Here is a 27948-nt window from a genome sequence, read left to right on the forward strand (position 1 = left end):
GCAGCGGGAGGAGCGGCAGCACCCTGCCCGAGCACGCAGCGGGCGCGGGGGCGGTGGGTGCCGGCGGGTGGCAGCGGTGCCGCCGAGCGCCCATGGAGCCGCGGTGGCACTACCAGTTCCGGGTGATCATGCTGGGGGACTCCACGGTGGGCAAATCCTCGCTGCTGCGGCGCTACACCGAGGGCGTCTTCCTGGACGCCGTCAACCAGACGGTGGGGGTGGATTTCTACGTTCAGTTCGTGGAGCTGGAGCCGGGGCTGCGCGTCAAGCTGCAGTTCTGGGACACGGCTGGGCAGGAGCGGTTCAGGTGGGTCCGGAGCCGGCCGTGGGGTCTGGTTCCAGAGATTTGGGGGATGTGGAGGTGGGGAGGCATCGGGAGCCAGGTTTGGGGTGGGGGGCTCTGAGCACAGCCCTGGGGGCTGTTTGGGTAGGGCTGTGCGCTCTCCCCACCTCTGCCCGATGAGGAGGAGCCCTCGGGGCTGCCTCGTAAGCCCTGGATTGAGCTCCAAAGTGGCTGAGACCCCAAAACTGCGTGGGACTGGGGTGCTCCTGCTGGGAGCGGGGCAAAGCCTCACGCTGCTGGGAGCCTCCACGCCCCTCTGCTGGGAACGGGAGCACTTGGGGGGCCAGAGCTGCTCGTTGGTACAGCAAAAGCTTCTCCTTGCCCTTACGGTGCCTCAAGAGTCCCGCGCTGCTTCCCCGGGGCAGGAGCTGGGCTGAGGCTGCTTGGCGAGACGCGGGGACAGGAGGGCAGCACCCAGGGGAGCCCCGGGTGCCGCTCACCCCGCTTCTGCTCGTGCGCCCCCCAAGGTCGGTGACCCGCTCCTATTACCGCAACTCGGCGGGGGGGATGCTGCTCTTCGACCTCACCAACCGCGCGTCCTTCGAGAGCGTCCGGCGGTGGCACCGCGAGGTGACGGACACGGTGCAGCCTTTCCGCGTCGTCTTCCTGCTGGTGGGCCACAAGAGCGACCTGGCGGCCGAGCGCCGGGTGGGCAGGAGGGAGGCCGAGCGCCTGGCGGCCTCGCTGGGCGCCCAGTACGTCGAGACCTCGGCCAAGGACGCCAGCAACGTGGCCCAGGCCTTCCAGATGCTGACCTTGGCCATCTACCGGGCGCTGCAGAGCGGGCTGCTCGCCCCCTGCGAGGCGTGGGACGGGGTGAAGAGCAGCGGCCCCCTGCCCGCGCCGCTCCCGGCTCACACAACGAAGGAGGAGAAGAGGAAGAAGTGCTCGTGCTAGGGACGGGGGCTCCGAGCCGCCCGGTTCTGCTGATGCAGGGGAGGTGAAGCAGAAATCGGGCAGGGAGGGGCTGCAAGGGCGCATTAAAGTCCCTGTGGTCACCTCGCTGCCTGCCCGTGTTTTCCTGGGGAAGGGGAGGCGATTCGGGCCCAGGCTGCTGCTGGGAGCAGGAGCACGGAGGGGCAGCGTTCCCCGCTCCTGTTCTCACCTCTCCTGCAAAGCTGCCTCCACACCCAGACAGGAACCGCAGCCCTCACAGCGCCCTGAGGGCCCAAAGCTCTCAGCACACAGCTCCAGGACTGATCCCAACCCCCCCGTGCCATCCAGCCCAGCGGGCTCTGCCCAGCTCCGTGCCCCCAGCCCCAGTCCCGCAGCTTCTCCCCTCCCCAGGCACTCGTCTGGGGCTGCGCTTGCCTGGTGCAGGCTCGGGGATGCCAAGGTGGCAGCTCCAGGAAGGGAGCACAGGGACCTTGAACCAAGGGGGCTTCCCCTGGGGTATTGGCAGCCCTGGAGGCCAAGAGCCCCAGCAGTGAGCTCAGCACACAGCAGCCTCCTGTTTCTGCCAGCGCCCTCCTCACCACGTCCAACAGCACCCGCAGTGTCCCTGGTGAGCAGGGCAGGCAGCGGGACAGGGCCTTTCCTCACGTCCCAGGCCAACAAAGCAGCAGATCCCCTTCATTTCCCATCCTCAGCCACGGAGTCACCTTCATTTCCACGTCCTCAGCTGTCCTAACAGTGCCGGTGTCCAAGCGGCGGTCAAACCACTCAGCCTGGTTTGGACGCAAGGAGCCCAAGGCAGGGGGCAAGGCACCCGCCCAGCCCTCTTAGCACCTGCCCAGAGCCCAGGCAAAGCTTTCCACTCGCTTTAAAGCCCAGGAGAGCTCTCCCAGAGCCAGCACCACACGTGGAGAACAAGCGAACCCGGTGGTTATCTCCCTGGCACTGCCTCCGCACGCTGTCTGCAGAGCACAAGACTGTGCCGCGGCTTTAGATTAATAATTTCTTTATTCATGTAAAACAAACGCAAGTATTTATATAAACACTGACATTACAAAGTACTGGAGCAGGTAGGGGCAGGAAGGAGGAAACAAAAACCTCTACAGATGCTTCTAATACTGTCCCACACAAGATCAAATGCTCTGTCCCTCGGATAATCACTTATACGATAAACCACTTTCAAGTCACAAATAAAAGTCTTTGTTTTTGAGATATGTTGCGCTCTTACAGGGAATGAGGACGGGGGCGTAGAATGTTTTTGGCAGATCTCGTAAAGTCAGATATTGCTGCACCGTTAATAAAAAATATATGCTTCTCTGTAAAGCATTAAAAAAAATATCCCGTGGATGGCATCGTGGAGGCTTCAGTGGAGAGGCAGATATCCCAAAATGCACCGGCGTCATCTCCCAGCTCTTCCCAGGGGCTATTTCTTGGTGGTTTTGCGAATCAGTGCCATTCTCTGCAACAAGAGAGAGAAAAACGTGGGAAGCCGGTCCCAGACAAGGGTACTGCAAAGCAGCTTGAAACGCAGCCATGCAGGAGCAGCATTAGCCTGGGTTCTCTCAGGACACCACCCGACTCGTTTCCGCACAGGTCTTTCAAGTCCATTTGAATCTCAGAGAGGTCCCAGCCGGAGCCAGAGAAGGAAGCGCCTGCGCTCCCCTGCTCAGCACTCTGGAGGTGGTTGGATGAACAGTGGCCCAAAACCCACCTTCAGGAGGGGAGCTGCGATAACATCCCTGCTCTTGAACGGCTCCTGCGGGGCACCTCCTTCCCTAAGCCTGACCTTATGCTTAAAATCCGCCCCCCAAGTGAGTTAAAACAAAATTCAGGGGAAGAAACGGAGCTGCCCAGCTCTGTCCTCCAGCTGGAAACCCCGAGAGCTGTGTGCAGACACGGCAGGCGCCCGGCATTGCTCTCAGCACAGCCGAGCACTGCCTCGGGCTGCAGACAGAAAAAAAAAACGAGGAACCTGAGCCAAAGCCTGCCAAGGAGCACTGCGAATCGGCGTGGAACACCACAGGCAGCCTCCTGGGATGCTGCAGCACGCAACGAGGGCCTGCAAACACAGCGTGGGGCTCTGGTTCCTCGCAGGCAGTCTGAGTCCCAGACAGAAGCAGCCGCAGGAGCGGGCTCAGGCAGTCCCTCAGGGTACCTCAGTTGTGTTTCTGCCTCCTCCAGCCCTTCTGTGGCGTTCCGGGGAGGAAGCCCCAGGCCCTGCCTTGATTCTGAACTGCCTGCAGGGGAAGTATCAGGCCTGGGGAGGCAAGGTGAGAGCTGCTCCCAGCGCCGTGCTCATTCATGGCCTTTGCAGACCTGCAATTATTCCCAGAGTGTCTGCAGATTGGCAGGCAAAGACGCTCATGGGCCTGAACTGTGAGCTGTTGTGTGTTGTGAGCTCAACTGAGGGCTGCTGTGAGGCCAGGGCAGAGAGGTGGCTCAATTCCTGTCGAGCCCGAGGAGTTATCAGGGTGTCCTCACTCCCTTCGGGGCTCAAGATCTGCGAGGGGACAGCTGAGGAGCTGCTGCCTGCAGCTCTCTGTTGCTTTTTAACCCTCCCAACCTGTGCTGCCGTTCAGATGGTGAGTGCTACCATTCTGCCAGGGCACAACCAGCACAGCACCACCAGCAAGAGGCAGAGCAAGCTCCATCCTCTGCACAAAACAACAAGAAGGCTCTGGAAGCGATTTCAAGTCCAAAGCACTTAGAAAAAGCGACAGATTCGCTTGGTGCCAGGAGCCCAAGAGCACCAGCACCCTACGCACAGCAGGCTTCCACCACGCGGCTCTCGGTGTGCTCCTGAGAGCCCCTTACCTGTTTGTGAGCTTCTGTAGTGCAGGCTTTTTTGTAGGGTCTGATTTCTTCAGAACCAAAGCCTGGGATCCACATGTTCCACTGACGCTCTGGAAGAGAGAGCACACTCAGCACACTCCTCCCCAGCTGCCCGCTGCCCGAGGAGCCCCCTCGTCACTCGCACAGCGCCGGGACACCCGCCTGCAGCTGGTGCTACGTGCAGGTGTGTGGGGGTGATCCTCAGGCCAGCTCTAAAACTCTTCCCGGAGGGCTGCACGGCATTAAAGCACGCTGAAGATGCAGCCCCTGTGCTTGGGAACCCCAGCAGAGGCTGATGGGTGGCTACAAACTGCACAGTTGCAAACAAAACTGGGAGAGGATGAGGCTGGGGCAGGCACCCGCTTATTCCCCACTTAGCAGGGTGTTATCTGGTAGCAATGAATCTGCAGCTGCTCAGAGGTTTCCACCCAGCACCGTGGCTGCAGGGCGTGTTCCCAGCCCCCTGGTGAGGGCAGGTTCCTTACCGAGGTGCAACTGGACGTCCTTCACCTCCAGGGTGTTGGATTTGCGATGCCGCGCGAGCTGGCAGGCAGCCGTCACCACGCTCTCTATGAAATCGTCGGCGATCTGCAACAGCATCTGCCACGGAAGAAGGACAAGCACCAGCCCTGTCAGTGCTGAGCAGCTGAAACTGAGTGGAAAACATGAGAACGAGCCCTCAGGAGCTAACATGTCAAAGGCGTACGCTACGGTTGTTGCTCTTAAAAACCTCCCTCAGTGCCGGGAAGCAGACACGGGTGGCTGGAGCATCCAGCAGCGTAACGCGAGCCAACTCCCCCCCAACGCCTGGGACAAAGGGCCACTGGGCCGTGAAAAGTCCTCTGTCAGCTCTTTGTGCAGCCCCCGCTAGGGTTCGGTACCTACTTCCTCCACGTCTTCATCCAGCTGCTCATTTGGGTCCACCTCACGCACCAGGTCCTGCAGCTTCTTCTTGGTTAAAACCTGAGGGGGTGAGAGAAGAAAGATTTGCTGCTCCCTCAGCAAAGCGGCTGCCCCCTTGGCTCCCCCACCGCCCCGAGGCACCCGTGTTGACACAGCGTATCAGCCCCAGAACGGCAGAGATAAGACACATCAGGTGTTAAGGAGTCATTTTCGAGCACAAGTACCTGCTCCGAACTGAAAGCAGAGTGCAGCAGCCCAGGAGAAATAAATCTCCTGCGCTAAGCTGGCACCAAAATGCCCCCAGCTGAAGCGAGGCTGCTGGTGAGAGGACAAAGGCACGACGAGAAGTCTTAAAAGGCAAACACAAGCAACATTTCAGTGCCTCAATCTGTGCTCAGGACACAAAGGAAGCATTTCCATTGCTCTAGTGCTTCACCTGCAGTGTTTCAAAGGGAAAGCAGGCACACAGGTGAGTGCTGGGTTACTGCGGGGCAGAAGGCAGCACCCTCACAGCCCAAACAGGGCCAGGGAGCAGGAATTGTCCTGCTGCTGAGCCGTGGTGAGGCACCGGGCCTTACAGCAGCCAGGTGAGAGCTGGGGCTGCTCTGCTCTGCTGCCCCCGGCACCAGCACATCCCAGCTCCACCTGTCCGGCTCGCTGGAGCCCCAGGAGAATCGAACCCACTCCTGGTGTCCTTGCACGGCTCCAGCGGGGAATTGCTGTGGCTGTGTTTGTGCTGGGCACTTGTTCCTGTTCCAGCGCCAAGGAAGACCTCAGGGAGCCCGGGCTGTGCTCCCAGAGCACTTGCTGGGCAGAAACAGATTTTGTGCGTGCCAAAGGCTCAACAAGACCCTGAGCAAATGGGCAACGAGTCAGCAGCTTCGGGCAGCCTCCCGCACCATGCCGGTAAGACCGGGGCTACAAAGCTGCATTTTTGTTTCCCTGACCATGGAAAACCATGTTTAAAAAAACATGTTTAAACATGTTTTAAACATTTTTTTAAAAAAACATGTTTAAAAAGACCTTCCCAGTCACACCCTGATACAGATTTTCTGGAGACTGAAGAAGCCTCTGCACCCAACCCAGCCTGAAAGCTGGAAGAAACACGTGGAGGCGTTTGCTGGGGGCAGTAACCGATACTTTAAGGGCTATCAGGTTTTTGTTAGTAATTTAAGGAGAGGGGTGAAGCTACAGGCAGGTCCGAGCTTCTCCCCTGCTCTCCTCCAGCCGGGGCTGAGGTTACCTGGTTGCTTTCAGGACTGAGCCGCCCTCCTCCGCTGGGCGTCCCGGGCATCTTGGCCACGGTGGTGCTGTTGGCCATGGAGCTCTGCGGGGGGGTGCTGGCCGGTTCTGGCTTTATCGAGGAGAAGTTGGAGAGGTTGATCAAGGTAGAAGGGCCAAACTGGTTCATAATCTGCTGGGCTTTAGCTTTTAGGTCGTAAAGCTTGTCCAGGTCCTGCTTCTTCTTGGGGTTGTGGGGACCCGAACCAATCAACTGGAGGAAGAAACAGAATTGTTGGGGTTAGCAAAGAATTCCGAGGGGCGCTTTGGTCCTTGCCCACAGGCGTCCTGGAGAGCCCAGAGGTTTATGGATTGGGTCTCTCTGGACACGAAAAGAAGGCGGGAGGATGCTTAGAAGAAAAGAAAATGTTCCCAGGTCTGTGAGGAGTTTGCCACGAGAAGCCTGAGGGCTACACATGGCCACACGGCCCCTCTGCTTCTCCTGCTGGGCCCTGCCTGCACGCACACCGCTCGTCCCGCGAGCAGCTTCAAGGGTGAGGCCGTACCCAGAGCCCAGACTGAGCCCAGGGCCACAGCCAACAGCACCCAGCAGTGCCTGGGTCTTTGACAAGGCTGCGCCACAGAAACCCGAGCCAGAAGCCCGCAGGGTTTGGACTCCCTGAGGTGGAGGTCTCCTTTCTGGCAGTGCCACGTGAAATTCTGCGCGAGGGCACTTTGCCAGCCCTCAGCCTCCCGTCGCCACCGCGTGCCACGAGCGCTGGAGGCAGTTTGGGAAGAGAGGCTGGGGAGAGGCGGCCGCTCGAGGCCAGGACTCTCACACTGACGGCTCGTCTGGCAGCTCCAGGCAAGACCCTCAGCCACCAGCCAGCGTTTCCCCTCCTCGGACAAGCCTGGTTAGTTGGGATTAATCCACACGGAAAAGCAAGGCGGCACTCACGCTTAGCCAGGGCTGTTTTAGTGCTTCGACCCCCAGACTCATGCTCTGCGGCCCCCTACGGACGTGGAATTCTTCTGGAAGCGTTCACATCACGACCAAGCCTCGTCGGGCTCTCAGCCTGCTCCAGTGTACCCAAACGCCCCTTGTGCTCACCCCGACACCATTCCTGGGTGAGGAGCTCAGCACCAGCCGCGTTTCATTCACACATCTCACCTTTCACACCAGCTGATCGCGTCCGTTTGCTCCCCCAGCCATTTACAACCCCCCCAGGCACTCCTCGCCCACCATGCAGGGCAGGAGGCGATTTTTGCCCCTGAAATCCGGGGACGAGACACACGTTATCAGCCTGAGGTTGTTTTGCTCGTGTATTTCTCGATCTTGCGGCACCTGCAAGATCGCCAGAGGCAAAACCAAGGGGACGTGGAGGTGCCACCGCACGCCTGCATGCTGCCCGGAGGCGAGCCCCCGCTTACTTACAGCTATCTGCGTGTCTACATCTTTTATTACATCCGCCACTGCTGTGGGCCCAGCCAACGGAGAGGCCATCCCCGAGCCGTCCCGGTGCGTCAGCAGCCAGCGTTAACCTACTCTCACGTCCTCCTCTTCCATCTCTCTCCCGTTCCTACGGGAACACCGGATAGTTCTCGTGTCACCCACTCTCTCGGGAGGTGCCGGGGGTTGCAGCAGGCTGGGGGGCTGCTGGTGCCATTCCTGCAGCGTGAGGGGCTGCTCGGGGCAGCGGTGAGCAGCACGGTGCTGCCCAGTGCGAGGCGAGGCTTTGCCTGAGATCCTGAAGCAGGAGCAGGATCTCAGCTGGTTTCCTTCTCAGGTCGGAACGCAGAGGGGTTCCTGGCACCCCCTGCAGTGGGTCCTTAATTAACGTCCTTAATTAACCTTAACCTTAATTAACCCCTAGAGACCCTCTGCAGCTCAGCACCGCTCCCAGCCCCGCGTGAAGCCCAAAGGCAGCTCCTGGGGCGCTCCGGGGGCTCTGAGCCCTGCCCGGACCCCCCGGGAAGGGCACTTCAGGGGCTCACGGGCCGGGGGGCTCCTCACGGAGCAGTCTCGGTGCCCCCGGGCCAGGTGTGAAGGGCGGGTGGGCGGCTCCGGGTGCCAGGGGGTTAATTATCACCTCGGCTCATTAGTCCTGGCCGTTAGATAATGAGTTACCGCGTCCCGGGGCGGCTCCGTACCCGGACAGGCCGCGAACCGAGGCCGCAGCCCCCGCCCGGCCCCGCGTAACCGGGCACGGCGGCACCGGCAGGGCTCCGCCACCGGCCCCGGGGCACCGCGCTCAGCCCCCCCGGTCCCCCCAAACCCCCCCAGTCCCCCCCCGGTCCGCCCCGGTCCCCCCGTACCTCCCCATGCCCCGCAGCCGGACCCGGCCCCGCCGCCGCCGGCCCCGCTCCCTCCGCCGCCTCAGCCGGAGCCCTTCCGGGGGCAGCACCCGGAAGCGCTTCCCTGTGGCGCTGCGCGTGCGCGGGGGAGAGAGGTGGGAGGGGGATCCCGGCATGCCCCGCGCTTATTTGCATATCGCCGCGCGGAGACGGAGAGCGGGGTTTTGAGGGGAAAAAGGGCAGAAATCGTTAAAAGTAATGAATTTACGGCAGGAAAATTTGAGAAGAAAAGGGGAAGTAAGGAAGGAGTTGTTTCGGGTTCAGAGAGGAAAATGGAGTCGCCGTGATCTAGAGGGGGTTCGGGCGCTTTCCGGACGCGGCGGCGCGGGGCGCGGCCCCAAAAAGGGCTTCTGCCGTGCGTGGCACGGGGGGGCCTCGGCCGCCCCCGCGGAATCGACATCAAGAGATTTCGGAAGCACAATTTTTGCGCGCGGGGCCGCCGGTAACCGACAGTGACGGCGCCCCAGGGCCCGGGGTCAATGACAGAGGAGAGTGAGCGGGCCGGGGGGTGATGTGGAGGATCTGTATCCGCCTCGATTCGGTTCCAATTCGATTTAGAATCCCCCCGCGTTGTCCCCACTTCACCTTCCTGCTGCTCTCTGCACCCTTCACGTCCCAACACCCGCAGCACGCGATGCACAGCGCCGTTTATAGCTCTATATAATATATATTTAAATAAAATAGTGTTCTTCTTAAAAAATCCCCCCCCGAGGCTCGCCAGCCAAGCGCCCTGAGCCTCCCCTCCAGCAGTGACCCCCCCCACGCCGCCCTTCCTTCACCAGGCCTCGTGGTACACGTGTGAGTAGGGACGCTCCGGCGAGACGCTGTCCCCATGGGGGCCGGGGGGCAGCTCCCCTCGGGGCGCTGCGTTCGCCCCGCTGAGTCCCTGCGGCTCCCCGGGCAGGGTGGGCGCATCGTACCGTGCCAGGGGGGATTCTGGGCAGCCGGCGCGGCTCAGGGCAGCGGGGAGCCCCGCAATGCCGCAGGGGCTGCGGCGGGTGCCGAGGGGCTCGGGGTCACCGAACGGCGTGGCGTATTCCGGCTCGGGCGGCAGCGGCTCGGCGTACTCGTGGTACTGCCCCGGCACGGCGTAGTGGCTGACGACCAGTGGCAGGGTGTAGCCCTCGTCCGGGGGTGGTTTGAAGGTGGAGGGCCCCGGCTGGCTGCTGGGGCTCACCTGCACCAGGTCGGGCTCGGCGTACTCTGGCACAGGGACAGGCACAGCTCAGCTGGGGACAGCGGGGAGTAGACGGCCCCATTGAGGAGCAGAGGCCCTGCACCCACCCAGGCACCCCCAGCTGCTCCATGGTGGACTGAGGTGTGCTGTGGGGTCACAGGTGGGCTGCCAGAACCTCTCAGGGCAGGGCACCCGCCCCATGGGGACAACACAGCCCTGTGGGTTCCCAGTGCCCTCCAGTACCACCAGTGGTGGAGGTGTAATAATAATTTCTCCCTTTGCAGAGGGTTCAGGATGCAGGACAGGGGCTGCACCAGGGTGTTGGCGGGGGGTGACTCCCCCGGGTGCAGCGTGGGGGTACCCAGGTTCATTCTGCCTCTCCTCCCAGCTGTAGGACCCATCCACACGCCCCACGTCCCCGTTACCTGGTGAGTGGGGCTGGCTCAGGTCTCCCAGCGCGGCCGCTGCAGGGAAGGAGGGCGGTGTGGAGCCGGGGGGGGGCAGGCTCCCCAGGGAGCACACCTGGCTTGACTCCAGCTTGGGGTACCCTGCGCAGAGAGCAGAACCCCCAGCTCCCACACACCGCCACCCTTGGGTGCCCTCGGGGACGGGGCCACCTCCAGGGCTGAGCAGGAAAGATCCAGAGAGAGCTCAGGCCTTAAATCAGCCACCCCCCTTCTGCCTTTGGGGCCCCCCCATGGGGTGGGGGCCGTTACCTTTCACGATCCCACAGTTCAGCTCAGCCGCTGGCTTCCTGCGAGGGGAGAGCAGGATGAGGGGCTGCCCCGCACCCCCCTGTGCTGGCGGGGTCCCTTCTGCCCCCCCCAGGACACGGCCAGCAGCCTGAGGCAGCTTTTGGGGAGGGGGCTGCCGGCCGGGACCCACCTCCTCCTGCGGCAGAGGAAGGCCAGCAGCAGGAGGCTGGAGCCAAGCACGAAGCCGCCGACGAGCAGCAGCACCAGCAGCGTGGGGTCTGGGGACAGAGGGTGGCGTCAGCACTGTGCCACCTCCCGGGGCACCCAGGGGTGCCAGGAGCCCACGGCGGGCAGCCAGAGCTGGGAGATGAAGGCGAGTGCCCCCAGGCAGACAGGAGGGCGGGGACAGCCCCACGGGGCACCCACCGGCCTTCTCGGGGTCCAGGGCGACACCGGGGACGGGCGTGCGGCCAGGCGAGTGGCTGGTGGGGACGGGGAGCGGGACCTCCTGGTGGTCACTGGGTGCTGCGGGACAGAGCGGGTGCCATCAGCATCAGGGCCACCCTTGGGTGCTCCACGGGGATGTGAGGGCTGCGGGACGCTCACCGTAGGGCCGTGGGGCACGGACCCGCACCGTGGGGCAGCCCAGCAGGGCCACCTTCATGGCGATGCGCTGGTGCCAGCTGTGGGGTGTGACACGCAGGTAGCGGGTCACGATCGGGGGGATGAAGGCGTTGGAGACCTCCCCGCGGCTGTCCACGTTGCCTTCAAACACCTGGCGGAGGCGGCAGGGATGGCCCCGGAGCTGCGGGCGGGGGCTCGCGCCCACCCCAACACCTGTGCCCCCGTGCCCACCTTGTCCTCCTGGCCCCCGCTGCCCCTGTAGGGTCTCCAGTTCCTCCCGTCGCGGCTGGAGGACACGCTGTAGGATGTCACGTAGCAGTCGTACATCTCGGAGCCCTTCGTGACGATCCCTGGCGGGCAGGATGCGCCCTGCGTGTCACCACCACCCCCCCACTCCAGGAACACCCACGGCCCCCGCTCAGCCCCGAGGAGCCGATGCCCCCCGGCTGCATTCCTCCCTCCTCCCCCAGCCCCACAATGTCCCCATTTTCCTCCAGCGCCGCCGCACAAAGCCCCCGTTGGCGGCGAGCGAACAAAAGGCGCTCGCTGGCAGCGGATGCAGGAGCACAACGTGGGCTTGTTCGGCCCCACAGGCGGCTGCAGGAGGCGGGGAGAGGACGAAACGGGGACGGGAAAGAGCCGTGAGGGAGGCTGGGTGCTATCTGCAGCAGGGGAACTGCAGCAGAAGTGGCCCGAGGAGCCCTAAAAAGCTCCTGGGGCATTTTAGGGGGATTTGCAACCACTTGGGGCAGGGTGGGGGGCACACGGACGGTGGCTGTCCCCCGCCAGCAGCCCAGGGACACCGACCTGTGACGTTCCTGCGGGTGCCCAGGTCCAGCTCCAGCCAGGCGGCCTCAGCACCGGGTTCAGCTGCCCAGGAGGGGCCGGGGGTGCCCAGGGCCGCCCGCTCGGCCGCCCAGCCCCGCTCCTGCCCCAGCGCGTCCACCTCCTGCCACCAGGACGAGGCGTTGAAGGCGGCCACCTCCAGGGCATCGCCGCAGGCTGCAAGGGGAGGGGGCAGCTGGGGGCCCGGCCGCTGCTGGGGACCCCACGCCGGGTGGTGTCGGCACCGCTTTGGGTCAAAGCAGTGCCCTAATTCATGGGAAAAATACCTCTGTGGAACAGGAGACGCTTCTCCGAGAGGGAACCCCTGCGGGAAGGGAGGGGAGGGACATCAGGGCTGCTCCTGCTCTTGGGGGATGAAATCCTGGCACCCCCAGCCAGGGAGGGCTCCGAAATTGAGGGTTGGCAGCCCCCCGCACCCACCTTTTGGAGTGGAGCCCGTTGGCGAAGGCGGACTCATAGAGCGTGATCCCCTTCTCCTGGGACAGGGTGACCTGCCCGCCCGTCTCGTCCGCGATCACCCCAGCGTGCACAGCCGCCTTGCACAGCACCGAGGTCTGTGGGGAGCCGGGGGGGGGGGGTCAGAGCAGCCGGGACCCCTCCCAGCAGGGGCTGAGCCTGGTCCCTGCCTCCCACCAGCAGCAGGATGGAGGTGGCAGGCGCCAGCCACGTGTTGGGGACAGCCGGGTGTCACCCCGTGGGGTGGGGGCAGGCTCTGTACGTACGTCCCGGTAGCCCTGGTGGGCATTGCCCCAGATGTCCCCCTCGATGTCCTTGCAGCCGGCAGGGCAGTACACACTGCAACATGGGGGGGGTCAGGTCTGCCACCCCCCGTACGCCCCAGGATGGTTTTGTGCCCCAAAATGTGTCCTCCCCCGGCAGAGGAGCTGGGGCTGCACCCCAAGAACCCCCCCAGCAAGCCCAGCCCCAGCCCCAAGAGAGGGTTGGGGACAAGGGGCGCTGCTGGGGATGGGGTGGGGGGCACCAAGGGGGCCGGGCACGCACCTGGTGTGCTCCTGGGCCAGGTGGGTGCCTCTCTTCAGGCAGGAGACCACGTCTGCAAGGCAGGGACACCGCGGGGTGAGGGGCTGCGTGGGACTCCCCCCGCGGCACCTGGAGCACCCCATCCCCTTCCCAAATCCTGCTCCTGTTGTAGGTTTTTGTCCCCCACACCCGGGCACCCACCTCAGGGGGATGGGGAGTGACATCTCCTTGCTTGACTGGGGTCCCAGCTGCCCTGGGGGGTCCCAAATCTGGGGGTCCCCAACTCAGCCTGCCGCCCCCCATCACCTCCCCCACACCCCCAGCCTCCACCGTGCCCCCAGGCAAGAGGAAAAAAACCACCTCAGGATCCCGGGGGGGCATTATTTCGGGGGCTGGGAGCAACAGGAGCCACCCTGGGGTGGGCGAGGAGCTCCCCACACCCCCGGGGGATCATCCCCCCCCACACCTGGGTGCTGCGAGCTGGCGTAGGACAGGAGGAGGCCTCGGCCCGAGCGGTGGCTGCTGCTGCTGAACAGGACGGTCACGGAGCTCCAGTTGGTCACCAGGGGCGAGGCAGTGGGGCCGGAGTCCCTGCAGTAGGGCCCTGCAAAAGGGACGGGGCCGTGGGGGCGATTGGGGTCCCCTGGGGGCGATCGGGGTCCCCTGGGGGGGCGTGGGAACAGTGCCCAGACCTGGGGCTTCACCTCCCCAGGGGGCTCGGGCAGGGGGCTGTGCCCCGGGCAGGATGCTCGGGGTGGCACTGTCCACACTGTCCCCATCCCCACAGCCATAGGGGGCACAGGGAGGGGGACAGAAAGCCCCTGGCTTGGGACCAGACTGGACCAGGCCCCCCCCCCCGTGGTGACGCCACCTCGGGCAGCTGCGTAATCCCTGCTGCTTCCTGGAAAACATCTCACGAGGAGCCTCTTCACTGCTTAATGACACCCAGCTGGGACGCAGCGAGCCGCCGAGGACAACGGCCCCCGTGGGCGCCAGGCACGCACGGCTTGGCCCCACAGAACCCAAAAAAAAAAAAAAAAAAGGTCCTTGTCCTTGTTCCTGGCCTCTCCTTTTCATGGGTGCTGCTGAAGCCGTCCCCTAAGTCCCGGGGAGCACTCGGGTGTAACCCAGACGAACCCACAGGCTCCATCTCCCGGATTAAAACCGCAGCTCCGGGTGCAGGAGGGGTCCTGGGGGCATCGCTGAGCCCCGACAGGACGAGAGGCGTCCCCAGTCCCCCCCCCAGTCCCATGCCACATCCCCCACCGATGGGGAGGGGTCCCCAGGACCTCGGCGTGGCCCCGGGGGAGGGCGGCAGGGTCAGGCCGGGGCTCACCGCAGGGCTGGTCGGGCGCCAGGAGCCGGCTCTGAGTCAGCCCCTTCCCGAAAAGCAGCAGGAGAGGGATGGGGGCGTCAGCGGGACCTGGCACCAGCCCCATCCCAACAGCAAAGGGGCTGGGGTGGCCCAAAGGGATCGGGCACCCATGGGTGCAAAGCCCTGGGTGCGGGCCCAGCAACCCCGTGCCTCAGTTTCCCCCTTGCAGAGGTGGCCGTGAGCGGTTCCAAGGCCCAAAAAGGGTTTTGGGGTGCACATGGGGGGAAAGAGGCACCATCCCCTAAATATTTACAGGGCTTGGGCACAGCTGGGTGAGGGGAACGGCTCGGGGGCAGCCTGACAGGCTGGGGAGGGGACAAAGTACAGACCCCAAAGTGCCATGGGGCTGGGGGGCCCCCACCTTGGGGCACACACGGTGCCACTCCTGGGGGTGCCACCACCAAGGAGGCGGATGGAAAAAGTGAGAAATTGGGGAAAACGGGCAAAAATCCCAGCCCTGGGAACGTGGGGGGGGGATTTATACTGGCTCCTTCCCACCCCACAGCAGCGGTCGCACCCCACTGGGGCCAAGACACCCCCGGTGCACCACCTCAGCCACCCCCTTCAGCACAAAAACGGGGCAAAAAGCCGAATTTCCCCCATTTCCTTCACCAGGAGTTCCCAAATCTGCCATCCGTGCGCCCCCCCCGGGGGCAGCACCACCTCGGTGTGTCCCCCCCCTACCGTAGGTGGCCCCGCTGTCGGGGTCGGTGAGCAGCAGGGAGCTGCGGGCGCAGCGCTCCGAGGGCTCCAGGTCGAGGTCCCCAAAAACGAGGATGAGGGAGGTGTCGGGGGGGGCACGCAGCTGCCAGCGACACGCCGTGTGGTTGGGGTAGGTGCCCGGGTAGTTCCTGGAGCTCAGCGTCCCGCTGCGCGCCGCCAGCACCGTGTGGCCGCAGCCGTCCCCTGCAGAGAGATAAAAAGGGGGGGGCGGGGGGTGAAACCTCAGTGGGGCCCCCCCCAAGCCAGCAGGATTCCCAAAAGCCCCAAAAATAGGGAGAGTTGTGCTCGTCAGGGCCCCGTGCCTCGGTTTCCCCAAGTTTCCCCATCAAGCATCAGCTCCCTGGGGATGCCCCGCTGGTACCCGCACCCCCCCCCCCTCCAAAAAATGTTTTCCTGTTTGGAAAAAATCATTTTTCCGGTCATATAAAAAGCAGCAACCCCCCCAGGGGACCGGCCCCAGGGTCGCAGCAGCCTCAGTTTCCCCCGTAACCCCCCCCGCCCAGGATAATTTTGGGGGGGGGGATTTGGGGGAACAACCCCGCAGGGCTGCACAGCACCAAGCAGCTGTGTGCCCCCCCATGCTCCTCGGGGGGGGTCACCGACCACAAAGGGGGCTTTTTTTCCAGCCTCGCCGCCCCCGGATATGGGGCAAGATCCCAAAAATGCAAATTTTAAAGGCTTGGGGGGGGGGGGGGGGGGGGAGCTTTTGTCGGAGGGGGTTAACCAAAGTGCAGGAATCTTGCCCCAAAAAGGCAGCGAAGCCACAGCTGTGGCCGGCAGGGCAAAGACCCCGAGCAAAACCCCAATGGGGGGGGGGGGCATGGAAGGAAAGGGGGGGGGTCACAGCATCCCCAGCCCTGTCAGCAGGAAAAATCCCACAGGGAAAGGGAAGGAAAAGGGGGGGGGACACGGGGGGGGGAGCGGATGGTGGAAGCTCCGGAACCCCCCCGGGCAGGATCCTGTCCCCCCCCCCCCCGTGCTGTTTTTGGGCTGATTTTCATTCAATTAATGAGAATTAATTAAAAAAAAAAGGCTCGGGATGCCCGGGAACTTTGGGTCCGTGATGTCCCGCTCGGGGAGTTCGGGCAGGATGGGACGGGGGGGACAAGGGGGGGACACCGGGGGGTGACACACACCGGGGGGGGGCACCGGGGGCCCCGTCCCGTTCCCCAAATCCCCCTCAGAGCATCCCGGGGGGGGGGGGGGGGGAACCGGGAGCCCCCTCCCCATGGTGCCACCGCTGCCCGTAGGGCTGAAACGGGTCCCGGGGACCCTGACGGGTGCCTCACCCAACCCTTAACACAAAATAAACACTAAAAAACCCAAAACCACCATTTTTTGCCCCAAAACCTCACTTTCACCCCAAAAAAAAAGCAGTTTCTCCCCAAAAGAAGCAATTTCTCCCCAAAAAAAGTCAATTTCTCCACAAAAAAAAAAAAAATCTCCACAAAAAAAAAAAAATCTCCACAAAAACCCCAAAGCCCGGGCCGGGGCACAGCGGCCCCGTTACGGACTCACAGAACCGGGCTGCGGGGGGGGGGGGGGGGGGGGGGTCCCGGTGCCCGTCCCGCTCCCCGTGCCCCTCACTCACCGTCCTGGCCCCCGGCCGGCCGCAGCCCGAGCGGCCCCAGCAGGAGGCAGCGGCGGAGCAGCTCCAGCGCCAGCCCCAGCGCCCCCCCCCCGCCGCCGCCGCCGCCGCCGCCGCCGCCCGCCCGCATCCTCGGCACGGCCCCGGCCCCGCCGCCGCCACCGGAGCCGCTTGGCCCCGCCCCCGCCTCGCTCCCATTGGCCGCCGCCGCCCGGCCCCGCGCTGCGATTGGCTGCCCGCGCTGCCACTCAGCTGAGGATGCCCTGAGGGGGGCTCAGGGAGCCTGGTGGGGAGGGGGGGGGGGGGACAACGAAACGGGGCTGCAGGGGGGGGCACAGGGAGGCGATGAGGGAGGCGGGCAAGGCACGGAGCCACCAGCACCGCGGGGGGGCGCTCAGCGGTGCGGCGCCTCCCGGTAAAGCCAACAGAGCAGCGCGGAGGCCGCGGCCCCTTTAAGCCAGGCGGCGGCCGGAAGTGCTGGCGGCCGAGGCCGCGGCGGGCACTGCGCATGCTCAGCTCTTGCCCGGCCCCGCTCCCCCCACCCCCCCCCACCCCACCCCGAGCTCCCCTCCCCTCCCCCCCCCCGCCTCTCTCCCAACCCCCGGACTCGGCCGCTCGGCGACGGTAAGGGCCGGGCCGGGCCGGGCCGCGCTACGGGAGCCGGCAGGGGCCAGGCCGCGGCGGCCGCGGCGGCGGCAGCGCAACGGGGCGGGGCGGGGAGGGGGGCGCTTCCCCCCCCCCCCCCCCCTCCCTCCGCGAGCGTGCCGCCGCCGTACGTGCCGCGGGGGGGGGGGGGGGGGGCGGGGGGGGGATTGCGCTGCTGCGTCCGCCTGCGGGGGGAGGGGGGAGGGGGGGGCACGGGAGGGGAGGGGAGGGGAGGGGGGAGCGCGGAGGCCACGCCCCCTCCCCCCCGGGCGGCCACGCCCCCCCCCCGCGCGCGCCGCGGGGGCATCGGGTGCGCCCCCCCCCCCCCCCCCATTACCTAAGGGGGGGGTGAGGGAATGGGGGGGGGGGTGCGGGGATGGGGAGGGGGTGGGGGGGGGGTATGGGGGGGAGGGGGTGGCCCCCAGCCCGGGGGGTGCCCCCTGAGCTGTGTCCCGTGGGTGGCCTTGCTCTGGATCTGGTGTCACTCCGGTGTCACTCCAGATCCTGCCTTCCCCCCGGCCTCACTCCGGTTCTGATCTTGCTCTGGTTCTGGTCTCACTCCGGTTTCACTCCGGCTCCGGCCTCACCCCGCTCTCACTCCAATTCTGGCCTCACTCCACTTCTAGACTCGCTCTGGTTCTGGTCTCACTCCGGTCTCACTCCGGTTTTGGCCTCGCTCCAGCCCCATTTGTCCCACCGGCCTCCACCAGCTCCATGTTCCCTGCAGCCGCTTCCCCCAGGCACCACCTTCACCCCCGGGCAGGAGCTGGATGGGGCTGGGGAGGCCGGGGGGGGCTCGGGGTCGCTTTCAGAGCCGTGAGGATGAGCCTGAGCCCAGTGCCTGGCACCCAGAGCCGAATCCATCCCAGGGCCGAGCCCATTCTGGGGCCGATCCCATCCCACACCCGGGGCCGATCCCATCCCGCACCTTTTCGGGCAGCCCCGAGGGCTGTGTGGGGCTGTGGGGAGGACCCGTCCCAGGCAGGGCCATTTTGGGGGCGATGGGACCTGCCCCGGCCATGGGGATGGGGCTGTGCTTTGGGCTCCTTCCTCCCGTGCTCTCTTGGTGCTGCCACAACCTCGCACACGGCCTCGCTCGGCGAGGTACCAGCGAGATGGCGCTGGGGGGACCCCGAGCCCTTTGGCACGGCATCGCCAGACGAGCACTGAGGAGCGAGCTCCCCTTTGGGGAGGACATTTGGGCACCTGCTGCCGAATTTACCCCCCCCTTTGGGAACCCGAGAGCCTCTCCGGCAGCCCGGTTGCTGCAGCGGGACCTGTGGGGGGGGGGGGAACGATGCCCGTGCGCTGCGGCGCCGTTTCCCCCCTCAGCTCCCGCGCTTCAGCCCTGCCTCTGCTTGCCCTCCGCAGCGCCCCGGCCCCCCGCCGCCGCCGCCGCCGGGCTTCATGTGAGAGATGGCGAACGCCGAGGTGAGCGTCCCTGTGGGCGATGTGGTGGTTGTACCAAGTGACGGCAACGAAGGGGAGAACCCGGAGGATACCAAGACCCAAGTGATCCTGCAGCTCCAGCCCGTGCAGCAGGGGTGAGTCGGGCACCGAGGGGCGGTGGGCTTTTTGGGGTGGGGGGGTGCCTCGTGGCCCCCTGTGGGGGTTTTATTTGAGGAAAATCACCCCGGCTGAAGGCTCCCCGGGTGGAAGCGGGGAAAGCTTTTGTGTGTGGCACCATCACCGGGCTCCCGAGGGCCGGAGCCGTCCTGCAGAGCCGCAGGATGCCGGTCCCTGCACCATGGGGAGGATGGGGGCGAGCCCCCCACGCGCCCTTCCCCGGGTGGGATTTTGCCAACCCGCAGCCGATTCCCCTGGGGGGGCTGTGCCACGCAGCCTGCGAGGCTGCCTTGTGCCTGCAGGCACCCGGGGTTTTTAGTTATCCTCCCAAATACTCCAGGATTTCGGAGGGAAGCCTCGCGGGGCCGGTGCCTCATCCCGAATAGCCGCAGGGTGTAAACGCGGCGGCTCCGGCCCCGTGCTGTTTGCAGGGGGTTGCTGCAGGCCTGACAATGGCTCTTCCCAGCCTGAACCCCCCCGGGGGAAGTCGCCCGATGCGCTGCAGAATGTCACGCAGGAGGGAAGGGAAATCCTGGGTCACGGAGCTCCGCTTCCTGTTGGTGCGGGCGTCAGAAACCAAAGGCAGAGGTCGGGGGACGCGTCCTGCTCCGCGGGCACCTCGGGGCAATGGCAGGGCTGGCAACGCCTCTGCCCGCCCCGGCCCCCGGGGCTGTTAGCAAATTTTGTGCGTGCCAAAAAATTCCCGTGGCAAAACTGTCAAAAAAAACGGGCGGCCCTCGAGGACGAGGGCGAGAAAGCAACGAGGGGGATTTTCAACCCCGCGCCGTGCCGCCTGCGGTTGCTTTACCCGCGGGCCCTTTCACAACAGGATTTACCAAGAGGGCTCGGAGGCCAGCGCCGCCGTGGTGGCCGTCGAAACGCACACCATCCACAAGCTGGAAGAAGGGCTTGGTGAGTTGCTGCCTGCTGTGGGCGTTGTTCCCCCTCTACACAGCCACCGAGCTGGGGGCTGGGGGCTGGGGGCTTCCCTCCGGCTCTGCCCCCGTGGGTGCTGGTCCCCGGGTGGGTGCTGAGGTCCTGGGTCTCCTGCAGCGAGTGGGAAGGGCTCCCGGGGGGTCCTGGACATCGGGCTCTGGTTGCCCAGGGCTCATAAAACGCCCTCTCGTTAGGTGCTGCCACTAAATCCTAACTCGTGTCTGCTTCCTGCCTGGGTGCAGGTCTTCTGGCAATATTAGCAAAGATTTGGCACGTGCAGAGAGCACACGGGGAGTAGATGGTTGATCTCTGCTAGAGGGACACCAGGGCTCCAAGAAACCTCTGAAATATGTTTCTTTTTTTTGCACGAAGCGAAGGTTGTTCTCCTTGCCCCCTCCCTTACGGATGTGTTGGGTTTCCAATCCCACGTTCTCCTAATCGATGAGCTTTGTGCTGCTGTATTAAGAAGCAGATTTGCCCTGTCCGCTTGCTGCTAGAGCAGTAACTGGAAAAGGCTGAAGGAGGTCAGATCCTGAGCTAGGAGCGGCCTTTCTTGTGGTTTCCTGAGTGTAGGTCTTCAGCTTGTGAGCTCTGAGCTCGCACTTGGTAGGATTTGAGCCTCTCAGGTGGCAGATTTCATTTTTTGCCTTTTCTCCCTCAGACCCCAGCACCATTGAAACCAACGAGGAAATCGAGATTGCCTACCCCATCACCTGCGGGGAGAGCAAAGCCATCCTGCTCTGGAAGAAGTTCGTCTGTCCGGGAATTAATGTCAAGTGTGTGAAGGTGAGAGAGTTTTCGCAGCAGATTTCTTCTCTGCTCCCCGGGTCTGGCCCTTTACCTCTGCAGCACTTCCTTACAATTTTTGTTTCATCTGAGCCCTGTCCTGGAGCTGAGTGACTTCATCTTTGCAGCGTGCTGGATGTCACTGCTGATGTTTGCAGCATGGGGAGAAGGAAGGGAAGAGTGGGTTAGGGGGGAAGGCCTCTCACCCACCTTACATTTCAGTGCTGCTCTTGGTTGCTGCCTAAAGCAGAGCCGTGTTTGGCACACGGCGAGGGACGTGGGGCTGAAGGCAGGCAGGGAAGCGTAGCGAGAGCTGCCAGAGCTTTTCTTCCTTGTCTCTTTCCCTCGGCGTCCTGGTATTCCGCTCCTGTCAGTCTGTCAGGGAGCAGGCTGCATCGAGAAGAGGGGTCTTGCCGCTCCCTTTTTCCACTTGACAACGTGCTAAAGCAGCAGCTGGTGCTCTGAGGCTGCACCCCGGGGTGCTGCTGTGGTGGGCACTCTGCTGAGACCCTCAGCGGGAGCTCGGTCACTGGGGCAGGGCAGGAGGATGTCCGAGTGCTCACCTCTGGCAGCGGGACGCTGCTCGGCTCTTTGCTGTACTGGGAGCCTCCCAGAATGATCTCCGAGATGACTGCAGCTCGCACAAGGAGCTGAGTTGGTTCATGACCTGTACAAAAGCCTTCGGGGCTATTCCTGCCTAGGGCTGTGTGGTTTGAGTGCTGCAAACTGTCCCTGCTGGGCTGTAACGCTCCATGCTGAGGGGTTCGGAGCTGGTGGGGGTTTGGGAAGCAGCTCCTCTTTTGGGGAAGGACTGGGGGCTCAGGTGAGCTGGCCTGGCTGTGATTGTGCCCTCAGCCAGCCTCCTGAAGCGATGCCCCCCCTTGTGTTTGCTGAGCCCGTGCTTATCTCCTTGCCAGTTCAATGACCAGCTGATCAGCCCCAAGCATTTTGTTCACCTGGCTGGGAAGTCAACCCTAAAGGACTGGAAGAGAGCCATTCGCCTCGGAGGAATCATGCTGAGGTATGTGACCTGCCCGCCGCCCTGTCCAGCTTCAGGGCTTCCTCGCTGCAGCTGCAGGATCCCCAGCAGGCATTTTGGCTGCCTTGCAGTCCCCAAAAGATCTCCTGGGGGCTCTCGTTACCTGGCCAGCAGCACCTGTGGGGCAGAGATCCTGGTGGACAGGGCAGGATTCTTCATCCTGTACAGAAACGGCCTCACCTGGGGGTCGTGGTGCTTGGTGGAAGTGGAAAGGGGCTGGTCCCCAGCTGGAGATGTGTGTGTGAAGCTGGGGCTTGGTTTGTGCGTGCCATTTGAAAGCTCCACAGATGTTTTGTGCAAAGAGTGCCTCTGGGTTCCCTTTCCCCCGTCCTTCCCACGGCCGCACTATCCCCACGTGGATCCCTCCCTTTCATCCCCCATCTGAGACCTGAGCTGAGCCTGCTTCTCTCCCTCCTCCCCGCGCAGGAAGATGATGGACTCGGGGCAAATCGACTTCTACCAGCACGACAAGGTTTGCACCAACACGTGCCGGAGCACCAAGTTCGACCTGCTGATCAGCAGCGCCCGGGCACCAGTACCAGGCCAGCAGAGCGTGGTGCAGACCCCCACCTCCGCTGACGGTAGGAAGCCTCTTGGTAGTGGCACGAGCTTCCCCCTGGTGTTTTCTCCTTCCCTGGGCTTACCAAATCGGGTTTCCCACACCACTCGGCACCTTCTCCCCAGGTGTAGCGGGGCAGTTCGGGAGGCTGCCCTGGTTTCTGGGAGGAAGGTGCTTCCCCTGTCCTCTCCGAGAGCTGACGCAGCATCGGGCAGGCAGCTCGGGGTGGGCAGCAGTGGCTGGAGGCAGCCTGGGGAGCTCACTCTGAGGAATCCCTCTTGGCTGGGAGCCCCGTGTGAGCCTGAGCAGTGCTTTCTGAAGTGTTTCCTATCTGAGGGTCTATAACAAAGGTTAATACTGATGGGTCCAGGCACGCTGACCTCTTCCTCTGCTCCACATCCCCCGGCCATCAGCAGATGGGGCACGATGGCTGAAGGCCTGATTTGATGGTCACCCCAGCTACAAGTTCTCAGCTAATCCCTTGCTTCAGAGCAGAGATTGATCTCTTTGCAGAGATCAAAGGAGCAGAATGCTCCCAGCTGTACCCCATCGTTCAGCTGGGCGTTACTTCTCCATAATGCCCTGGGTGGGTGAGATGGCAGAGGTGTCCGTAAGCTAAGGGGAATTTCCTGGAAAGCACCTTGGCTACATGAGAAAACCTTGCAGTGGCTGAACGTTGGCTTAGGTGTCCTGAAATGGATCCAGAAAACGAGGATCAAGTTGGATTTGTTTCCATTTAGCATGGACCTGGATCCTGTCGCTTCCTGAGAGATCAGAGCATCTCTGATGCTGATGATACAGGGGGAAAAAGGTGGCTGGGCTGAGACTTGTTTGCTCCCCACTTCTTTATTCTGATCCCTTTCTTTTAATTTTAGCCCAGAGCTCTGGTTTGGTTTTTGGAGGGTTTGTGGCCCTCCCTCCAGAAGCCCCAGACCCATCGCAGCCCATCGAGAAGCAGCATCGTTTGCTCTTAGCTGCTTTTCTTTACAGAAGCCAGGCAAAACCGACCTGACCATGAGAGTGGAAAAGAGCCGGGGAGGGGTGAGGGGGCGGAAAGCAAGGCAGGGATTCGGGGCTGGCGCTGCGGGGAGGGCTGACGCCGTCTGTCTGGCAGGGAGCATCACCCAGATCGCGCTGTCGGAGGAGAGCATGGAGGAGGGGATCGAGTGGAACTCGGCGCTGACAGCCGCCGTCACCATGGCCACTGAGGAAGGCATGAAAAAGGACACAGACGAGATCTCGGGTAAGCTCCTCAGGCGTCTTCTCTCCCTCTGCCCGCCTGCTACGAGGCGGAGATGGAAATCCCAGGAGCGGAGGTGGTGGCGGAGCTGCCCCACGGCCCCGGGGCCATCCCAGCATTTCCCAGGCGTGCAGAGCTCCCTGCTGCTGCTGGGGGCTTCAGCCCTGGCCTGGGGGCTGATTCCTCGGAGCTAGTAACTAGTTACAGTGAGGGTTGTTTGGTTTTTGGTTTATTTAAAGTACGTAAATGTCCCCCAGCCTGGAGCTAGGCTGAAGCCATCAGCGTGGTGAGCAGCCCGTGTCAGTACCCTGGCAGCCCTCCGGGCTGTGTTTCCCTGGCTGTGGCGCCTTGCTTTCCCTCCCAGGGTCAGTGAGGAAGCTCGGGCAGAATTTCCTCAAAGATTTTAAGCTCTGTGTCTCGGGAGGACGAAGAGGAACAGCGAAATGTGGCCTTGGTGCTGCTTGAAAACTTGTTGCTGCCTTGCTTCCTGGATCTATTTTTGTTTCTTTGGGTTTTGGTTTGTTTTTTTGTTTTGTTTTTTTTCCATGTCACATCCACCCCAACGGCTAAATTAGAAGTCATTTTGCAAAGTTACTCTTGCTGCACGTGGCTTAGGTTTAAGGTCCTCTTGTGGGGAAATGCCCACCGATGCCTGTTGACTTCTTCTTCCCTCTCCCCGTGCCAGAGGACACGCTGATGTTCTGGAAGGGAATCGCTGACGTGGGGCTGATGGAGGAGGTTGTGTGCAACATCCAGAAGGAGATTGAAGAAGTGCTGAGAGGCGTCCAGCAGAGGCTGGGCCAGTCTCCCTTCCAGATGACAGGTGGGTCGTGAGCCGGAGCCCCTGCGGTGGGGAAGGCTGCTCCAAAGGGAGCTGCGTGCTGAGGCCACGGGGCGCCTGTCCCCAGCTCCTGGTGCTCCTCGGAGCAGATTCTCCGAGCAAACCAGAGCCATTCAAACACTTTTTTTTCCACGACAGTGACCGTAAACAGGTCCTACCCCCTCGCTTCTTGTCCTGGCCTCGCTTGTGCCAAAAAAACTGGTTTTGGGGCTGAACCAGATGAAGGAACTGATCTGGGTTAAAAATAGCTCCCCTCCCTTTCTGAGGCTTATTTTTGCCTTGGATCAGTGCCCTAATCCAGTTCAGCACACGGCCCCGTGAGCACAGGGCTTGAGAGCACTTCTTATTGATGCTCTTGCTGAGAGAACACCCATGTAACCACAAACTTCGTTTTACCCAGGATTTTTTTTATTTTTCCCCCCCTTAAAGTAGCTCTGGGCTGGCAAATCTTCGTGTCTGGTAGGTGGCAGCTTTTGGAAGCTGTGAGTGATTGAAGTCAGTGGATTATAATAGAAATTTTGCACAGCTTTCAGTGGAGCTGGCATGTTAATGACACTGTCAGCAGCATGGGGTGATGATTTGTAGGTGGAGATCTCGTTTGTATCTCTGTGATTGCAAATTATGCTTTCATTTGCAGCAATTTCGAGCTGCTTGGGTGACACATCTCTGTTTCATTTTCTTTATCATGTGAATGGGATTATTTAGTTCTTGGATGTCAGAAGGATGAGGGAGCTGGGTCTGCCCTCGTCAGCCAGCCCTCGTGGAAGAACGGGGATGGCTTTATAAAAAACAGAAGACAAAATTTGGTGTAATTACAGCACCTTCCGTGTACCTGACGGAGACCCTTACCCCCTGTGGGACCTGGCACTCATCCCTTTGCGCATTCCTTGCAGATGCCGCAGTCTTGAACAATGTTGCTCACACATTTGGCCTGATGGACACAGTCAAGAAGGTTCTGGACAACAGGAAAAACCAGACGGAGCAAGGAGAAGAGCAGTTCCTTTACGCGCTGGCAGGTAGGGGCAGTGCCCCGGCTCCTCGTGCCCTCACTGCTCTGGGGAACCAACACAACCTTCCCTCAACGTAATCCCCCATGAACCATATTAGGGTCCTTCTTCACTCCAGATCGCCCCGAAACAAACCTCCACCAATCCCTTTCCATCCCAGGGCTTGAGTGGAGTTGCCCGTGGCCCCAGAGCAGCTGCTCGGGGGCGTTCAGCAGCCCAAAGTGGGGCTGAGCCCTTTGCAGCAGCCACAGTGCTGGCTCTGGGAGCCTGATCTGGATGCAGCTCCCTCCTCTCCACGCCCCGTAGGACCTGTTCTTAGCTGGGCTGCCCTAGTCCCCTGCTGCCCTGGGTAAATGGGATCACCACGCTGCTTCTGGCTTCCCCTGCTGACCCAGACAAGGGTCAAGGCAATGTCTGTGCTGCCCCAGGTGGTCCTGTCCCTGTCCCACGTGTCCAAGGCTCCCAGGACCCAGCCAGGCTCAGGAACCCGTTCCTGCTGCCCAGAGGGGCTTCGTCCCCTCCTTGTAGGCAGGTTTCATCCGGGGAGCAAAGCTCCCATCTTCCTGGCAGCGGGAGGATAAAGGAAGCAGCAGAGTGCTGCAGGGCACTGCCTGCTGGCCAAGGGGCTGAGTGGGTGCAGAACAAGGACCCGGGGCTGCTCCCTTGGCACAGTTTGGTCCTGAGTGCAGTGCTAGAGGGAGTGGTCGGGGTCCTGTTGCCGCCGACGTGGGCTGCAGCGGCTGCTCGTGGAGCCCTCGAGTCCTGGGAGCTCGCAGTTTGCTGCCCCCAGCCCCACACACCGCTCCCACCCTCTCTCTGCAGACCTGGAGCGGCAGCTGGAGGAGCAGAAGAAGCTCGCCAAGGACCAGAAGGCGAAGTCCCAAACCATCCAGAACGTGGTGCTGATGCCCGTCAGCGCCCCTAAACCTCCCAAAAGACCCCGGCTGCAGCGCCCGGCCTCCGCCACCGTCCTCAGCCCCTCCACCCCCATCCAGCAGCCTCAGTTCACCGTCATCTCGCCCATCGCCATCGCGCCCGTGGGGCAGCAGTTCTCCGTGGGCAACATCCCGGTGGCCACCATCAGCCAAGGCTCCAGCCCGGTGACTGTCCACACCTTGCCCTCCGGCTCCCAGCTCTTCCGCTACGCCACCGTGGTGTCCTCCTCCAAGACCAGCTCCTCCGACACGGTGACCCTCCACCCGTCCTCCAGCCTGGCGCTGCTCAGCTCGGCGGCCATGCAGGACAGCGGCGCCTTGGCCAACGTGGCGGCGGTGGTGAACCCCGTGGAGCTGGTGGCCATGGAGTCGGGCCTCACCTCCACCATCCAGGCCGTGGAGGGCACCTCGGACGACGGGCAGACCATCATCGAGATCGACCCGGCGCCAGACCCCGAGGCGGACGCGGACGAGGCGGAGGGCAAGGCGGTGATCCTGGAGACGGAGCTGAGGACTGAGGAGAAGGTGGTGGGGGACGTGGAGGACCACCAGCACCAGGTCCATAACGTGGAGATTGTGGTCCTGGAGGACTAGCGGGGAAGGCAAGCGTCGGTTTGGGGAAGAGCTGGGAACCCGTTTCATTTTGGGCTTTTTGGTTAAGCATCCTTACCGGCCACCCCATTAGTTTCCATGGATATTTTCATTGCACTGTATATAAAATATATATATATATAATTTTTTTTTTTTTAAACAAAAAGCTGGAGAAACACGCGAGACCTGGACAAGGCTCCGTCTCCGTGGAGCACTGAACAATCCTGCCTGTCTGCAGGGCCGAGGAGAGACTGGATCTCTGCTGAACAACCCGGGAGGAACCGGGCCGGGGCTCCCGCTGCCCGGCGTGGGCATGGTGCTTCCCTCCGGGCCTGCCACGGCCCGGGAGCTTTTATTTCAGAGAGACAATAACCAGTGGCTGGAGCTCGATGGGACTGTGGGAAGGGGCGATGGCTATGGGGTGGAACAGGTACCTCATCCGTGTTTTTATTTCGTTGCCCAGGGAAGGGAATTCTGCTGGACTCTTCACTGTCACCGCAACTGGGATTGATTTTTTTTTTTTAATTATTATTTTTGCTTCGGGGAAGAAGACAGCAACCCGACTTCGCTGTCCGTATTCTCCTCCTCCTCCACACCAGTTGGTTTTTATATCTCGATTTTTATTTTTTTGTATTCCTCTCCCTTCCCGTATCCCCGCTCGCCAGCTGCCCAGCCCCGGCCCCGCTCTCTCCCCGCAGCACTTTTCCCCCTTTCCCTTTTCCCTCGCCTGGCCGGGCTCGGGGCCGCAGCCGCTTGGAGCCTCCGAGCCCCTTTTCAGCCTGGTGCGTAAAGGCAGAACAAGAGCAGCTCGAGCTTCGTCCCGCAGCCTCCCCGCGTGCCGCGGGGGTGTACAAAGCATGTCGTGTGCTGTCGCTTCCCAGGAGAGCCGGACTCCGGATCGGGGGGGGGCCTCCCGTTTACACTGCGTGCCGGGGCTGCTCCCTGCTTGTCGCTACTCGTCTGGTGGTTTTATTTTTCTATTTTATTTTTTTTTTTCTTCTTCTTCTTCTTTCTTCCTAGGATCTCTCCGCAGGACGGCGCTGAAGTAACCGAGCGCCCCGCCCGGGGTCCCTCCTGCCCTCGGGGATCCCCCGGGGGGAGGAAAAAAAAATTAAAAAAAAATAAAGGGGGGAGCCGGGGGGGCGCCGGGAGAGCTGCGGAGATTTGGGAGGGCTGGGGGGGGTGGGGGGGGAGCTGCTTGGCTGGAAATATTAAGCAAAAAAAAAAAACAACAGCAAAGGAAACA

The 27948-nt window shown here is 62.7% G+C and overlaps 4 protein-coding genes and 1 non-coding gene across 7 annotated transcripts; 3 read left to right on the forward strand and 2 right to left on the reverse strand.

Moving 5' to 3' along the window:
* Positions 1 to 3: 3 nt before the first annotated feature.
* LOC137843052 (ras-related protein Rab-39A-like) lies at positions 4 to 2124 on the forward strand. The gene is made up of 2 exons (XM_068657865.1): positions 4 to 307; positions 811 to 2124. The coding sequence occupies exons 1-2, from the start codon at positions 93 to 95 to the stop codon at positions 1238 to 1240; spliced, it is 645 nt and encodes a 214-aa protein (XP_068513966.1). The 5' UTR covers positions 4 to 92; the 3' UTR covers positions 1241 to 2124.
* Positions 2125 to 2226: 102 nt separating this feature from the next.
* Positions 2227 to 8667, reverse strand: TAF12 (TATA-box binding protein associated factor 12). Of its 2 annotated transcripts, XM_068657864.1 has the most exons (7): positions 8510 to 8644; positions 7629 to 7773; positions 6216 to 6467; positions 4955 to 5032; positions 4555 to 4669; positions 4052 to 4140; positions 2227 to 2696 (listed from the first exon to the last, which is right to left on the reverse strand). In XM_068657864.1, the coding sequence occupies exons 2-7, from the start codon at positions 7695 to 7697 to the stop codon at positions 2661 to 2663; spliced, it is 639 nt and encodes a 212-aa protein (XP_068513965.1). In that variant the 5' UTR covers positions 7698 to 7773; positions 8510 to 8644; the 3' UTR covers positions 2227 to 2660. The 2 variants fall into 2 exon arrangements, with proteins under 2 accessions (XP_068513965.1, XP_068513964.1); XM_068657863.1 differs by lacking the exon at positions 7629 to 7773 and having other exon boundaries at positions 8510 to 8667.
* A 220-nt stretch (positions 8668 to 8887) lies between these two features.
* LOC137843211 (U11 spliceosomal RNA) lies at positions 8888 to 9014 on the forward strand. Its single transcript, XR_011089404.1, has one exon. It is a non-coding gene; the product is annotated as a U11 spliceosomal RNA (small nuclear RNA).
* A 181-nt stretch (positions 9015 to 9195) lies between these two features.
* On the reverse strand, positions 9196 to 16778 carry LOC137842987 (discoidin, CUB and LCCL domain-containing protein 1-like). 2 transcript variants are annotated; one of them, XM_068657761.1, is made up of 15 exons: positions 16561 to 16778; positions 14931 to 15152; positions 13338 to 13475; positions 12893 to 12944; positions 12613 to 12685; positions 12311 to 12444; positions 12157 to 12194; positions 11852 to 12046; positions 11276 to 11394; positions 11027 to 11195; positions 10847 to 10945; positions 10611 to 10698; positions 10442 to 10479; positions 10151 to 10273; positions 9196 to 9751 (listed from the first exon to the last, which is right to left on the reverse strand). In XM_068657761.1, the coding sequence occupies exons 1-15, from the start codon at positions 16685 to 16687 to the stop codon at positions 9324 to 9326; spliced, it is 2043 nt and encodes a 680-aa protein (XP_068513862.1). In that variant the 5' UTR covers positions 16688 to 16778; the 3' UTR covers positions 9196 to 9323. The 2 variants fall into 2 exon arrangements, with proteins under 2 accessions (XP_068513862.1, XP_068513863.1); XM_068657762.1 differs by lacking the exons at positions 10442 to 10479; positions 10611 to 10698.
* A 155-nt stretch (positions 16779 to 16933) lies between these two features.
* GMEB1 (glucocorticoid modulatory element binding protein 1) lies at positions 16934 to 26868 on the forward strand. The gene is made up of 10 exons (XM_068657763.1): positions 16934 to 17181; positions 18574 to 18746; positions 19598 to 19680; positions 20366 to 20490; positions 21408 to 21511; positions 21956 to 22110; positions 23203 to 23331; positions 24014 to 24151; positions 25063 to 25185; positions 25999 to 26868. Exons 2-10 carry the CDS (start codon positions 18619 to 18621, stop codon positions 26703 to 26705), a joined length of 1692 nt encoding a protein of 563 aa, XP_068513864.1. The 5' UTR covers positions 16934 to 17181; positions 18574 to 18618; the 3' UTR covers positions 26706 to 26868.
* Positions 26869 to 27948: the final 1080 nt, after the last annotated feature.

This window comes from Anas acuta, chromosome 21 (assembly GCF_963932015.1).
Source record: "Anas acuta chromosome 21, bAnaAcu1.1, whole genome shotgun sequence".
Classification (NCBI taxonomy): domain Eukaryota; kingdom Metazoa; phylum Chordata; class Aves; order Anseriformes; family Anatidae; genus Anas; species Anas acuta.

Coding starts and splice junctions, on each gene's coding strand:
- LOC137843052 (XM_068657865.1), top strand. CDS start 93: ATGGAGCCGCGGTGGCACTACCAGTTCCGGGTGATCATGCTGGGGGAC. Junction 308..810: donor GCTGGGCAGGAGCGGTTCAG/GTGGGTCCGGAG, acceptor GCGCCCCCCAAG/GTCGGTGACCCGCTCCTATT.
- TAF12 (XM_068657864.1), bottom strand. CDS start 7,697: ATGGCCTCTCCGTTGGCTGGGCCCACAGCAGTGGCGGATGTAATAAAA. Junction 5,033..6,215: donor TCAGTCCTGAAAGCAACCAG/GTAACCTCAGCC, acceptor TCACCCCCTCAG/GTTTTAACCAAGAAGAAGCT. Junction 4,141..4,554: donor GGACGTCCAGTTGCACCTCG/GTAAGGAACCTG, acceptor TCTCTCTTCCAG/AGCGTCAGTGGAACATGTGG.
- LOC137842987 (XM_068657761.1), bottom strand. CDS start 16,687: ATGCGGGCGGGCGGCGGCGGCGGCGGCGGCGGCGGCGGGGGGGGGGCG. Junction 12,945..13,337: donor CGCCAGCTCGCAGCACCCAG/GTGTGGGGGGGG, acceptor CCTGCCTTGCAG/ACGTGGTCTCCTGCCTGAAG. Junction 11,196..11,275: donor GCGGGGGCCAGGAGGACAAG/GTGGGCACGGGG, acceptor CGCCTCCGCCAG/GTGTTTGAAGGCAACGTGGA.
- GMEB1 (XM_068657763.1), top strand. CDS start 18,619: ATGGCGAACGCCGAGGTGAGCGTCCCTGTGGGCGATGTGGTGGTTGTA. Junction 19,681..20,365: donor CAAGCTGGAAGAAGGGCTTG/GTGAGTTGCTGC, acceptor TTTCTCCCTCAG/ACCCCAGCACCATTGAAACC. Junction 22,111..23,202: donor GACCCCCACCTCCGCTGACG/GTAGGAAGCCTC, acceptor TCTGTCTGGCAG/GGAGCATCACCCAGATCGCG.